General features: G+C 40.9%; 1 protein-coding gene across 3 annotated transcripts in view; it reads left to right on the top strand.

Moving 5' to 3' along the window:
• The window catches only part of tln2a (talin 2a), a 94,683-nt gene that overhangs the window by 26,214 nt on the left and 53,613 nt on the right, over nt 1-14,856 (top strand). For all 3 annotated transcript variants that reach the window (XM_056371258.1, XM_056371272.1, XM_056371267.1), the window contains exon 3: nt 14,663-14,834. In XM_056371258.1, the coding sequence (XP_056227233.1) occupies nt 14,699-14,834 (136 nt within the window). In that variant the 5' untranslated portion in view covers nt 14,663-14,698. The remainder of the gene's footprint in view (nt 1-14,662; nt 14,835-14,856) is intronic.

Below are 14,856 nucleotides of genomic sequence, written 5' to 3' on the forward strand. Positions count from 1 at the left end.
GCAGTCGCATCTGACTCTGACCACATGTTGTGGAATTACTGAGTCACCATTATTTATCAGCAGTGCTGTGTTATCCGCAGTTCATAAAGGTATATATTTTCTTTATTATATTACTTTCTTGGAAAGTCACCTGAGAGCTTGACGGAAGGTGTTATTGTATATCCACCGGCCAACCTGTGATTCCTGAGTTTGATGGTGTTGAAATTGCCACTGTTGTGTAGAGGTAAGATGATGGTGCAGCTCTTTTGTTTAGCATCGTGAATCCCAGCTGAGTTCGTCCTCTTGTGTTTGTGAGAAGTACAAACTTTTACAGCCATGTTTCAAGCTTTATAGGAAGTGAGAGTAGATTTTGGGTAATCACAGCTATCCCGATTAATCACAAGACTCTGTTGTTAAGTTCTGTTTCATCTGGTGAACCAATGATGGGGTGCAGGTCCTAGCTGGAAGCGAAATGTCAGGGAGGCCAGGAGAAGTACGCCTTGGGGCTGCGGTGTGACTAATCACTTAGTCTATCAGCTTGCCGCTCATTTGTTGTTATGAGAACTGGTCTCAGTGGCTCTTACTAAGCTTGGAAAATGACTGGCTCTTGACGACATCATACCCCAACTCTTCCACACGATCGCTGCATTCCTTCCACTGATAGACATTTTACTGGTAAGCAGTGACTTGCTGGCAGGGGGTAGAGGGGTGGTGGCAGTGTGGCAGTTTGTCGGGTATGGGGGGTGTGACTGAGGCCATCCCCACAGCAGCTGGTTGGTGCAGTGAATCACCTGTTTTTCCAGGCAGAGTGGCGGTGCCATCGGGAGGGTTGTGTAATCCCGACCTCATCGCTGCCAAATAGAACAGGCCTTGGCGTCCAGAAACCCATTGGCCTCCTTGGCATCCAAATCAAGGCGGCTGTCACGGGTCTCCCCTTAGAATCTTTTTTTTTTTTTCTTTCCTGAAATGATACCTGTGTTTATATGTGTGTTGCTTAAAACTGGGCTGACGCCTAGCCCTGATACTTTTGCAATTAGGTGGCTGAAATGTCGCGATGTTGTTCAATAAATTTGACCCCTTTCACTCCAGCACATTCATGCAGGTTGTTGTTAACCCTTCAATGTTGATCTTGGACTAGAAGCCTCTGATATGTAATCTGATCCTATAAATTGGCCAGTATTGGCGTGGTATTGATCAAGCCACAGTCATTTCCTTATTCACCCTTTGCCCTGCATGTGATTATGCCTGGAGCAATGCAAATACTTTAATCTAGCAGCACTTACATCAAACTAATAATATTGTCCTCACTGTTAAAACTGCACTAACATGATCCCCATCTGATTCTGATACCCAAATAGATTTTAATTGCAAGTATGATTCACCCGTACAGTATTCAAATCAGAGACCGCTTTTAGGAAACGGCTCAGACTAAATCTTGGCCTGACAGCCAGAATTATCCCCTGGCCTTTAACTAAACCAGACACACCCATGAGTAACACAATCCCCCCCCAATAACTGTTAAAAGCAGACCAAGGCACAGGGATTATGTGGACCTTTTGTACATTGCAGGTTTTATTGATTCCCCATCTTCTTATGATTTGCCCATGAAACTTCAGGGCTTAGGAGTGTTTATGTGACATGGGTACAGATGACCAAAAGAAATACAACAAGTCCTGACCAGAAATAACCTTACAAACAGGGAGATATTTTTGGAATTATAAGTACCTCACAATTGTACGGCGCTTGATTAAATGTACTCACTTTTTTTCAGTTTGCACTGTTTCAGTTATTGAAACTGTTTTTTATGGGTGGGAACTTTGGTTAAGTCATTTTTTTTTTTTTTTTTTATCATTCCCTACAACAGATTCCCCTCCCAATCATACTGCACAAATTTCTGTTTTGACACATAATATATATTTTTCGGGAGGACACATTCTCATGGACATTGGTTGTCTTTACAGACTCTGCAGTGCCGGGAATCACAAACGCGCAGTGAGTCACATTTACATAAGATCTAACTGGCAGGGTGGTCTATGTCTGGTTTGGTGACTCCTGCATTTCTGTGTCACTGATGGATGTTACTCAGCCTACTTAAAATGTGCTCATACAGCAGTGAGTGCAGTTGGAGAGAATCTGTGCTGTCATGTGAGATCTGAATCAGTATTAAGGAAAAAGTGCTTTGTAGACAACTGACTGTCTATATTGTCCTATACATGATCTGTATCTCAACACAAAATTGCAGGAAAACCTAGTTTTAAAAAGTGCTCACACTAAACCTGACATGCATTACTGCTGCTGCACAGCCCACCTGTGTCAGCATCCTGCAGCTCCACAGTATCGAAGTGAAACTGACTTGATGGGAATTTATTACTGAACAAGATGTTAGTTTAATGGTGTACACATTCTACATTATCAGCACTTAAGTGGAGCATGTGACAGAGTTCTGCAAGCCGCAGCCCCACATATTATTGCATTAGAGAGAAGGTAAGGAAACAAAATCAGTAAAGCAGTAAAGGAGTAAAGCATTCAATGCATTAAGTGATATATTGGCTACAGGCAGAAGTGAATGTAGTCCAACTCTCTACCAGATGTTGTGTCGCTGTGGCTAGGCTGGTCAATTGTCTGCCTCTACTTATGACAGTAAGCAGGTCCTTGTCTAATGTCAGCTAAGGAATTGTTTGAATTATACATGAATTCCCTGAGAAATTATTTTATTACGGACTGGCAGGAGCTGCTTCACAGGTGTCAGTCTGTACCATGTGCAACTAAAGCCGGTTTACTTAAAGCTTACCAAAAGAATTCAATTCACCTGCCCTTTAGTGTAAAGTTTTAGGCTCCCATCATTATCTGAATCTAACTTTAGAGCCTGTGCACCCTGACAAGAACATCACCAGTAAACACTGAATGATTTGACTTTTTTAAAAAACATTTTGGCATAAAAATGAGCATTTGTTAAAGATGCTGAATATCAGCGGAACACATCAGCCAGATGCAGCTTCGATCCACAGACATATCGAGCCACAAGCATCAGCTGAACTTTACAGTTTTCTCATTTCCATGCCTTATACAACTGATCAGATATTGGTAAGGCCACAACCAGCCTCAGTAACCATGGCAACCTGTATTCGAGCACATCCTCAAGTAGCAATAGAGTTGTCAGAGAAATGCTAAAGGATGAATCCAAATTCTGAGTAGAAAACAAAAGCTGTGGTCTTAAAGAGAAAACTGAAATTTGGCATTGAGTGAAGGTCAATATGTGATTAGCTCTGAGTGGTGGCTGATAAATGTGTACTTTTATATGGCCCCTTGTTGTTTTTCAAGTGCCCATCAAAGTTGATAATCTGTATGACACATTGTGCCAACGGTCGGATCGATGACGGTGATTTGGCTTCAGATTTCAAACTGATTCCCTCTTCTGGTTAAGAGGTTGAATTGATCCCAGGTCTATTACATTTCATCCTCAGAAATTTTTCCATTTTTCCATTCTTGTTTCCTTTCATGTTGTAAAAACACAACAACAACATAATGAAAATAAATTACCACACTGACATGTGCCTCTGAACCATATTTAGTGGAATAACGCATTACCAACAAGCTCTGCGTTAGATAAGAGGGAGAGTGTTGGACAACTGGTTGCCTCTCCTCTGCTCTGCATGAAACTCGATACCTGCGTCGGCGCTGCCGCTGACAGAGATGCATCACCTGCTTGCCTCAACCATTTGCCAGGCTCTCTCTCTCCCCACCCTGTCTCTCTCTCTCTCTCTCTCTCTCTCTCTCTCTCTCTCTCTCTCTCTCTCTCTCTCTCTCTCTCTCTCTCTTTCAATCACAGTCATGCACAAGCCTACAAATGCGCACATGCAAAAACACACGGGCAGACAGCAGGCGCGTAGTTTCCGTCACTCACACCACCAACCGGGTGGATAATTATCATAACAGCCTTTATTTCTCACATGTAGCTTGCTTTTCAAGTAGAGGTGTGTGTCTGGTGTGTGCACGTATCCTTGTGTACATGTCAGAACTGTTTTGTGCCATAGTGAGGAGCAATTAAAGTCTGCATTTTCTTTTTTAGGTGTAAATATTTTGATCCCCTCTGGCATGTAAGCTTCAGTAGAAAAAATTTGTAATTTAAAAAAATAAAAATAGAAATAAAATAGAAATGTGATGTGGACACCTCTCTCTCCCACTGTCAGACACAGTCCAACAAGCACTTATCAAAATTGTCTTGCTGGCTGAAAAGGCTAAAACAGTGGAATTACTCTGTAATGATCATCATGTCTTCTCTGATACTAACAGAGGAAACCAACAGAGGCCATGTGGAACCCAGCTGTAAATTTTCATTGGCAAGTTTGCGTTAAAACCTGATGCATTAATACATGTTCTTCCAGATTCATTATGGCAGATCTGAAAGACTAAGACCATTCAATCAGCCTGCCTTCATTTACACAGAGAATAGAGAATACACAGAGAATAAACTGGACTCTACATGAGCCTGTGTGAACTTCAATGCTTATCAAGAGCAGGAGCAGAGTGTCACTGCCTGACTTGAGTGCAATTAGAAAAGGCAGCGATATTTACTCAGTTCCTCACCATGTGTTTTCTCGTGGCCCTGGAGTCACAAGTGCACTCTCTTAACCTCCTGGCCGCCGCTGCTCCGTTCAGCCTGCTGGATGACGATGACCTCACTCTGAACTGTGCCAGCTCACTCATGTGTGACTAAGACTGTATGCTTTAGATCAGTTCCATTTCTGCCTGATGAATACACAGAGGCAGTCTCGATTGTTTTGTTTACACAGCGTTTGCATGGATATGACGACGGCGATTTATTCACAGCCGGGGTTATTTGGAAGAAAAGACTGGTTTGTTCCGGACGTGCGTCTAGTTGGTAAACAGTTTGAAAACTGATCATTGAATAATAGTCAAGACGTCCAACCTTAGTAAGTACATGTGGGAGGGTGTCTGTGCAGTTTAAAATACTGACTGAATAAATTTAAACACTTGAAAGGCCTATAGAGATGAGAAGCAACAGAGCAGCACATGCAGGCCGCCAGCTGTGCATGCCATAATAATAAGAGGGCAATACTAAGCAAGTGTTTGAGAGGGTGGTGTCTTTTTTTTTTTTTTTTTTAAGCTTTTACAAAAACAACAACACAAGAACAAACATGTAAGGAATGGATTAAAGTAACAATGGTGGCAAAGTCCTGCTTGAATTTGGTTAGGTGAAGTTTACATTCCAGCAGCTCAAGCCAAACTAATGTTGAGTTTTTCCAAAGTCATGGTAAATCCTCATCCTAAAAGCTCTTCTTCCCTCTCATGAAAGTAAAAGACACCGTTTGAAAATACAAACATCAAGGCATAAATTGAACCACTGTGTTGCTTGTCCAAATATTTGTCTGTTTTTCTATGGTAACCATCCAAACCATTTAGTTATGTTTTATCGACCCATCCACCAACCTCCCTGTAATTAAAATGCTATAACATAAGACTTTCACACAGGAAACTGCTGTTTGTTTCCCATTTGAACCTGATATAAGCCATCATAGTTTCTTATAACCAGCGTTCACCATGTGTGCATTATTGATGATGAACATCCAGTGACCTTAAACCATGCTGTTTCCCAAACCTTTTTGAATTTTCTCCCCCTCCATAAACCTAACGGTTAGATTTAGGCCTAAACCTAACCAAACCCTGCCAGTTCTGTAAGCTTAATCATATGTTTATTATTGTAGCCACGACAACAAAGATATGGTACCATGTTCCCAGTACATATGATGACCAAGGTCCCGTACACCGGACAATGGTTTTAAGATTAAAGATTAAAGCAAAGGTAAAAAAACTTCCTTCACCTCACCCATGGAAATGAAAATGTCAGCAGCAAAGAGGAGGCACAAAACAAATGCATTGCATTCATACAGTGATTTCTACAATGTAGATATTTTTCTAGTGTTGCATTGCACATTCACATTTCAGTGTTAACTACATTTGAACTCAACATGATTTCTTTAGCTCGGTCGAAGAAGTCCACTGACTGTGATGATTCAGTTTAAATTAATTCTCTTATAATAACTCAACTAGACCCACTCAGGATGGTAATGATGAATCCTGACAAAGTGGTGCATTGCACAAACTAATTATTGTTATTATTCAGTGGCAGTGCATATAAAATAGATGGTTCATAATGTGCAGCATCCTCCTGGAGCAAAATTATTCCCCCACCATGTGTAATTGTTAGTCAAGAATATTTAGGAAGCTTGTATCACAGTAGGCTCCAGAGCAAAAGCTTGTTTTTACATTTGTTTTTCACAGATTTTGGTAACAGACTTCTCATCTTGTTTTATCATGTATTATAGCAATCTAGGCAGATTCATTTTGAAAACAACATGATTGAGTTTCCAGCAGCCCTCATCCTCACTGCATTAACTGAGGCCATGTGCGGTGTCAGAGTTACAGCCACTGTAATATGATAAGGGTATATTGTCTTGTGTACATGTGCCGATTTCTATTGCAGGAACAATATGCTTTTAAATGAAAATCAGAAAACAATGTGTTTATCTGACTCCATCTCTGGAGGCAACAAGTAGCTGAATTAAACACAGAATTGCATCTCAGGGGTAAAGCAAAGAAAGCAGATGGACTAATTAGCATGTGTTAGCCCAGTTTGGCCCTGGTGTTGAAACTAGGCTACCGACATGCTCTGGCCAAATATTGAATATGTTCCCTGGTCCAGAACTGCTCTTGGATTGGCCTGTTTGACTTGTGGGCTGTTCTATTATTGGATTAGAGGGCATGTTACTGTAATAGGGCCTGGGCATTCCCAGCAGGCACTGCTCTGCCTCATTGATCTATTGAACAATAGCTACATGTTCCAGCGCTCGCTCTCATTTTCCTTTTATCTCATGAGCTTTCGTCTGACTCTGAGGCCCGCAGTTTTCTCTAAATGAAATCGACTCCTGTGCTTGCACAATGGCAAAATGTAACCTGCTTTCCTCTCGTTCTCCGTCCAATGCCTCTATCCTCCTCTGCTGCCGATGTCTGTGTTTACTCTCTCCATGTCAAAGTCTGTGTTTCTGAGTTACTGAAGCAAACTCTCCAATGCTTAACACAGTAAGTCTCTGTGTGAGGCCTGTGTATGTCTTTGAAAATCCTTTTTAGTGGGAAGAGGCGACAGAGCAGTATCTACTCATCAAGGCTCTCCGCAGTGGGGAAAATAGATATACACATTCAATGATGCAGCATTCAAGTTTCTGTGGTTTGATTCAGGTGCAATTTTCCTTCAGTGGCTCTCACATCCAGGGTGACTTTACTTTTGCTCCAGGCCACTTCTGTTGTGAAAGAGTAGTGCAAGTAGTAGTAGTAACAGTATCAGCTTTCCTAGTGGCCTCACCACCACAATGTCTTTGGCAGCACGTAGATGTGCATTCTTAATGTGTGCTCTCTTTTTTTTGCGGGGTCAATACGATACGAGACTAAAAAAAGGATCTTCAGAGCACAGGCTGCTTGAATACAGCTAGTGATGCTTTCTCTTAACTGTACTTAACAAGTACTGAACTGCAGCTGCATCGAGTTTTTCTCTTTTCCATTTCAGAAACCCCTGACACATTGACATGAAAATGGTAGTTTGACAAAAACAAGATTAAGAGTTTACAGCTGTACCAGCAGCTCATTGAGGCTGTACTCAGGCATAACAATGCTTTGAGCTAAATGCTAATATGCTAACATGCTCACAATGACAATGCTTACATGTTATTAGGCATTATGGTAGCTATGTTCACCATCTTAGTTTAGCATATTAGCATGCTAGCCTTTGCTAATTAACACCAGCCAATATTCTTTTTCAATAGAAGCTCCTTCTACCCATCCATCACCAGCCCCAAATCATTGCCACTCCCAAACTAAATGAATTATTGTACACCACTGAAGAATCACAGACATGAGTTACTTTTAAAATCCGTAATTAAATAAGATCCGTCTGAGTCTTCACTTGTTTGTTTCATAAGACTGCTTCAAATGCTGAACAAACTGGCTTCAGCAGTAGTAGATGCGTGCGTAATGTCTGTACCGCTAGCACCAGCCAAAGTGGGCCGTGTCTATGGAGACGTTATACGGCGTGCCGTAAAACTGTCGAAAAACTAAACCTGTCGCTGGAGTGAACGGTGGTCACGTTCACATTCATCATTTGTAAAGTGATTCGTTCCTTTCAGCTTTCACTAAAAATATGAACGTGTTCAATGAACGCCGTTCATTGAATGAACAACACTGATTAGCACTACACACAAAGCGCAGCTGAGGCTGATGGAAATATGATCATATGATTACAATCCTCTAGAGACGATGAATATGTGTACCAGATTTCAAGGTGAATCCATGCTACAGTTGCCAAGATATTTCAACAACAACCAAAAATATCAACCAGCTGGCGGGGCACTCAAGTCAGGGAATCCCTAAAGTTGTTAGGGTTCATCCTCAGGTAACCATGAATTTCTGTACAGTATTTCATGACAATCCATGAAGTAGAAGCCAAGATGCTGCTTTCTTGCTTTCTCACAACCTTTCATGTCCTCAGCATGGATCTTGCTCACTTGTCACCATGCGACCTAAGTATTGGACATAATGAATTTATATACATATTGAATGAGTGCCAGTCACCGTGTGCAAAAATATATTCCTGAAAATGCCTATTAAATTATTCAACAAAGGCCAGTCCACTATGATTAGATTAGCCCTGAATGAGTCTCTGCTGTCGTCAGTGTAAACCACATGAAAAATGGTTGCTCAGAGCAGAGTGGTACTGTTGAATATTCTTTGTTATGTGAGCCTGCAGTAGATCAAAGGAGTGTAGGTGTAACTGGTGCAGTTGGGTTTAAAGTCAGGAGGGGGAGGGATGCTTTCTGCTTATGTATTACAGTGTGGGAGCGTACAGTGTATTAATGAGTATGGATTAGTATGTTCTCTGCCTGTGTGTTATTTGTCTATACGTTTGATTGTGATTCCAATGACTCCTTTTCCCCCACTCCAGGGTTTTACTTTTGATTTTTAAATGTTGAACGTAGAAACTTAATTAATTTCTTATGACTGTTCACCTCAAAGGGATGATGTTGTGCAGGGTATCTCCTCTCCCTCTCTTTAGGCAGGAGGGAGCATTTATGTTGAGGAGCAAAGCTGAAAGTAAAGCAGATAGATAAAGCCACAGACTGACAGCATCCTGGTGCAGCAGGTGGATGAATTGTACGCTCACATAAAGCAGGTGGGCAGGTAAATAAAGCGTACAGGCAAACAGACAACGCCTCCATCCAGATGGATTTACCAGCATGGAGAGAGTGGTTGCTGTAGATGAGATTACACAGTTGTAGTCATCATTTAAAATGCAGCTCTTCTTCATCTCAACATATGGACCTGAAGTTGCTATTGGTGTAGAGTTTGTGCTTGCTTTATTTGTTCCCTGCTGTGTACAGTCGTATATTCTAATGCTAAAACTTCTTGTGCCTCTCTCTGCCTCTGTAATTTTATCAATTTATTAGTCTTAATTGACCTGAATAGGCTGTTAAGATCATAAAATGCCAAATCCTGGATTGGATAATGCCGCCATTTTTTGTAATTGAGTTATCGGATTAAAGACATTTTTCCATTCAACATTTCCCCCTTGATTAACATTTGACAAATGAACAAAATACCATTCAAACAGAATTTTTTAGCTATACCAGCAGCTCCATGGATGGAAGTGTTGGCTGGTTGGTCCGTCTGCCACTTTGATCCAGACTGAAACATCTCAGCAATTGGATTGATTGCCAGGAAAGTCTGTACAGACAGTAATGGCTCCCAGACAGTGAGCCTTAATGACATTAATGATCCTCTGACTTCTCCTCTAATGCCACCAATAGATTCACATTAGTCACTTTAAGGTGAAATATGTCAACGACCAGTGGATGGATTGCCATAAAATTTCCATTACTTTGGGGATGCCTTAATTTTTCCTCAAGCGCCACCATCGGGTCAAAAACTTTGGTTTATGATCAAATATCTGCACAATAAATGACATTCCCATCAGCCTTAGCTGCACTTTGTGTTAAGGGCTAATTGGCAAATGTTAGTATGCTAACACGCTAAACTAAGATGGTTAACATGTACCTGCTAAATAGCAGCATGTAAGCATTGTCATTGTGATATTAGCATTTTACCTTTATTAATCATAAATAATTGATCACAGATATGTGCTTATGTTTTACACATTTGGCACTTTTTTATTTTACCCAAAACTTTTGGGTTAAATGTTTCTAGATGGAGAGAGCTGTCTGTTTGCATTAGGTCCATACATGATTATTAAGTGGGTTTGTTAGTGCTGTATACACACTAGAACCATATTCCCGCACTGGATTTGGTAGCAGCCTAATGAGTTGGTTGTACTCAAGTGTTTCAATGACCTTACAATCTTATTTGATCTCAGTAAATCCTTTCTCATTGCAGGGCAGGGAAAATGTATGATAGGATTCTTTAGTGGTATAATTCAGCTTGGATGGAGTCTCTGCTTTGTCTTAATGGAGGATGAAGAAGAGATTTACCTACAAAAGGTAAAGAAAAGTTTGACGTCAAACAAGCTGAACATCTTTTTGAACTGCGTTGTTTGTGTGTGGTGAAAGAAATTATATTTCAGAGGATTCACATCTTACAAAGGCTCAGCAGGGTTTAAGGAAGAATAAATGAACCAAGCTGTGTGACATAACCAATAACAAAGAGGATTTTGTGTGAGCTGATTAAGTTTTTTTTCTTTAAAGGTTGGCCTTCAGTTTTTACACCTGCATAATCATGAATTTCCTTTGGGCGTTTCTCTCTGGACTCCTTGCAAAAGGATGGATGTGTTGGACAGTGGACAAAAAAATTTCCTTGGTCAAAGGAAATCTGGAATCTTGGTGTATCTGGAAATAAGTGTGTGTGTCCAGATTATGACGATGAGAGTTACCATGTAAATTGCCGCAACTGGACACTAAGGGGATTTAAAGAGCAGCAGGCTGAAAAGCAGAGTCTCACTGCCCTCTCTGTTTGACGTCCTTGCCAGCAACAGAATTGGGTGTGGTTAGAAACGTGTGCTCTGTTGCACCTGTAACCACACCTAACATCACAGAGTCCTACCTTGTGTCTCTCTCCGCGTACCATCACAGTTTGAAAACCTCAGATCTGGAGTTATCCACTGTCGAACACATAAATCCGAGCCATTAAAAAATAAAGCAAGACTGACACAGGTCAGAATTAAGGACTAGCAATACAATACTGTAAATTGTGTCATTCAAAAGACTGGTGAAGAAGGGTGACAGAAACATCATTCAAAGAAACCAATGTAAACAATGACAGAGAGCTTGTACGTGTTGGTCTTGCTCAGTAAAATACTCTTATGTAGCAGATATTAAAGCTGCACTGTCAACTGCACCACCTGTTGATCTCATTCTTATTATTTTCAGTAAGCAGCTTACATGAATTAGATGGAGAGACATTGTCACAAGAAAAAAAAAAAAAAAAAGGCAAAAATTCATTAAACTTGCACTGTAGACCCACTGGGTTCACGTTACAGATACAATTACAGTGAAATGAAAAGGCAGCTCAGGGGAGGGTGGATTGCAGCAAAGCTAGTCACGTTACAGATGTTGAACCATGATGAAACTTAATGTGAAAATCAATAAAAAGTGATTTCTGTGTTTGCAATTACGCAGCCATTACTGAGCTTTCTCTACAGTTCATACCTTGTCGTCCAGCTGAGCCCGCTGGTGGTTTCCACTGATAACCATTTCATCGTATTATTAGTTTATCTTTCTCTGTCCTCATTGCTTCCCCTTATCTCCCTCCTTCTTCCTGCTGTTTGTCTGACCATTCTTCAGGCTTGTAGAGGCCGATGCCGAAGCGATTACAGTCGGAAAGAGGGAAACCACATTATTTCTGCGGTTTTGCTCAGTTTGTTGAAGCTAACAAACACCACCCAAAGGTAGAAACCAGACCACCGAGGCTCTGGTGTCTGATCGAATCAAGACGGATAAAGGGAGGGGGGAAAAGAAAAACTATAACCGTGACTCTGAAACAGATGCAGATGATTTGTGGATTCATACAATACAGAATTTGTAGTATTTCAAAAATGTGTTCACATACTTGTAAATCATCGTAAGGCCTGTTAGTATTTCCACAAAGTCGCTTTTGTTGTTTTGTTTCAATGGATAAGCTTTCAGGGCTGGTGTTTGAAGGGCATCGCTGAGACTTTGGTCCATCATGATCGCTCCTTTGAGAGAGAACTTTTCATTCTGGCAAATTTAGGATTTAACAGTACACAATCACTAGCATAACTGCTCGTATCTGTTTTAGGATGGTGTTTGCCCTTTAAGTTCTGTGAGGCTCTTGACAGTGTGAATTACAGCCAATTGCAAGGAAAGCGTTTGGCTTTGCTCCAGCCTCTATCAACAGGAGATCTGTGGAAGTGCTGGACTGATTGAGACGGAGCCCAGAGCAATAACTGAGAAATTTACAAGCTCCAATAAAAAGTAGTGCACCAGTGGAGACGGTTATTAAGCCCAAAAGAAGATCAGAAATTTATTTTTATATACTCAAAGAAAAATGTTAATGTTTGGCTTTAGATGCATCTTTGAGAGGCGGCCTGAAATGTTCTTTTTGGTTTGTCGATATTGTATTTAAACAAGTGTTTTCCACAGTAGAGAAAAATGCCAAGCTCTTTTGGCAACCTAGTCATACATCATTAAATAATGTCTACTTGTATGATTACCGTGACTAGCTTCAGGATACTGCAGAGGAGTGTCAACATGGTGCGCCAGACAAACACCTTCGCTCCTGCATGTGAACACATCTCACATAGGAACCAGATTCTGAACGTCTGAGTCAGGGTCAGAAGCCAGCCGAGCAGATGAGGGGCCGTCTGTGTACTTCAGCCATGGCCCGGACTGACCTCTGACCTTTTGACCCCGGCACAGAGGAGGCCTGTGTTCCCGGACAGGAGGTGCCCTGTTTGGGAGGTCACAGCTCTCTTCTCCTTATTTTCCCTGTATTTAGTCTTTGTGAATCACAGCAGTGTTGAAACCAAGCTTCATATTCCAGCATTTTTTTAAGATTTATATTTAAACCTGCGATAAGTGATTTTTCTCTGAGCAAAATGTGAACACAACATTAACATGGTATCACCTTTCAAGTTAATGGTGAACTTACACATCAGCAGTTAACTACAGACTGACATTAACATTTATTCGGAGTTGTATTTCAGGCCACCTGGTGATTGTAAGTACAGGATTCACTCTATTTTTGGTCTCTTCCAAATCTTTAGCAGCTAAATGCTCCACGGTGTTTGTTCACCAGCTGGTCTCTAACTGTGTCTGTCTACAGATTGGTGCTTGGTTGGTAGAGTACAGTGGGTTTTAAAGCTGTTTCACGAAAAACAGCTGCCTGCTACGGCGTGAAACGGCATTATTGGGGTGAGAGTGAACAAAAACAGTAAATTGTGGTCTGGGCAGCTTAACAATCAGCTGAAACTCACTATAAAGCTCCATAAAGCCAAGGGGGAGCTGCAGATTCAGCTGATGATTCTGTGTAGGTTCATCACTCCCAACGTACCCTTTCAAATACTCATGCTGGTTTTCGAATTGTCATTATATGTTATAAAAATATTCATTACAGCCACCACTAATTATAGTTTTCAAACTATAATAAACAATTTTAGTGAATTTGAGAGTCTATGCAGTGATGTGATACGAGTGTGTATTGCATAACCATGAACAGATGAAGTAGCAGGTTGACAGCTTTTTTTTTTTTTCTCAGCATGTTCGGGATATTTTTGTGATTAACTTTAGGTGTGGTAAGAGAATATGGAGCGTGCTGTTAGTTGAACAGTGTAGGACCCATGCTGACTTTATCTTGAGAATATAACAAGCCAGAAATTGCTTTGCTGCCTGTGTATATGTATGTGAGAATGATGAGGTTTGTCACTGGTGAAGAAACAGATTATAGAAGTACAATGTTTAAACAGCAGCTTGTTTTCAGCAGCCTCATGAAAAAGATTGTGGAGAATTGCCTCTCCACTTCCAGTTGTTGTGTACTGCTTTGTTGCTTTATTTTTCCCCCTTTAAAGGCTTTTGCCCACAATATTCAGAGACATTGTCTTTGTCTGGTCCAGCAGGGACCAGATGGGCCATTTTCAAAAAGTGATAAATTTGTTGTCGGCTCTTTTGTTTTATGGAGCATAACAATAGCCTCGATGTGCACAAATTAGCACTTTCTTCGCATTCATAAAATTTCATTGTTTATGACAGTGTGGGGAAAAGAAATTTTTCTTGTGTGTATGTAAGATAAAAGTGGTCTAAGGTTGTGCTTTTTCCAGTGGAGGAGTAAAAAAGATGTTTTGTGTTTTATCACGCAGAGCAGTGATGCTTCAGTGGATTAATGTAACGTTTAGTATGTTCAAATTCAGAAATCTACAATTATCCCATTTGCCAGAGAAATGTGTGTCAGGCTATGAATTTAAAGTTCATGTGCCTTCGCTATAACAAGAGAAAAGCCATTCTTCTCCTCCAACATCTGGCTCATTTATCACAGTCCATGAGTTTCATCACTGAGCTCAAGTTATGGACTTCCTGGTCTCGTGCCATGCAATAAACTCTACCTCCTCTTTCTGTCCTTTTTTTTTTTTTTTTTTTTTTTTTTTGTGCAGGTGTATCCGCAGCGCCTGCCCACACTGCCTGCCAAGATGGTGGCGTTGTCGCTGAAAATCTGCGTTCGCCAATGCAATGTTGTGAAAACGATGCAGTTTGAGCCCTCCACAGCCGTCTACGACGCCTGTAGGATCATCAGAGACAGAGTCCCAGAGGCTCAGACCGGACAGGGTGAGAATTATTTTTATTTTAA

This window comes from Seriola aureovittata, chromosome 1 (genome assembly GCF_021018895.1).
Source record: "Seriola aureovittata isolate HTS-2021-v1 ecotype China chromosome 1, ASM2101889v1, whole genome shotgun sequence".
NCBI lineage: Eukaryota > Metazoa > Chordata > Actinopteri > Carangiformes > Carangidae > Seriola > Seriola aureovittata.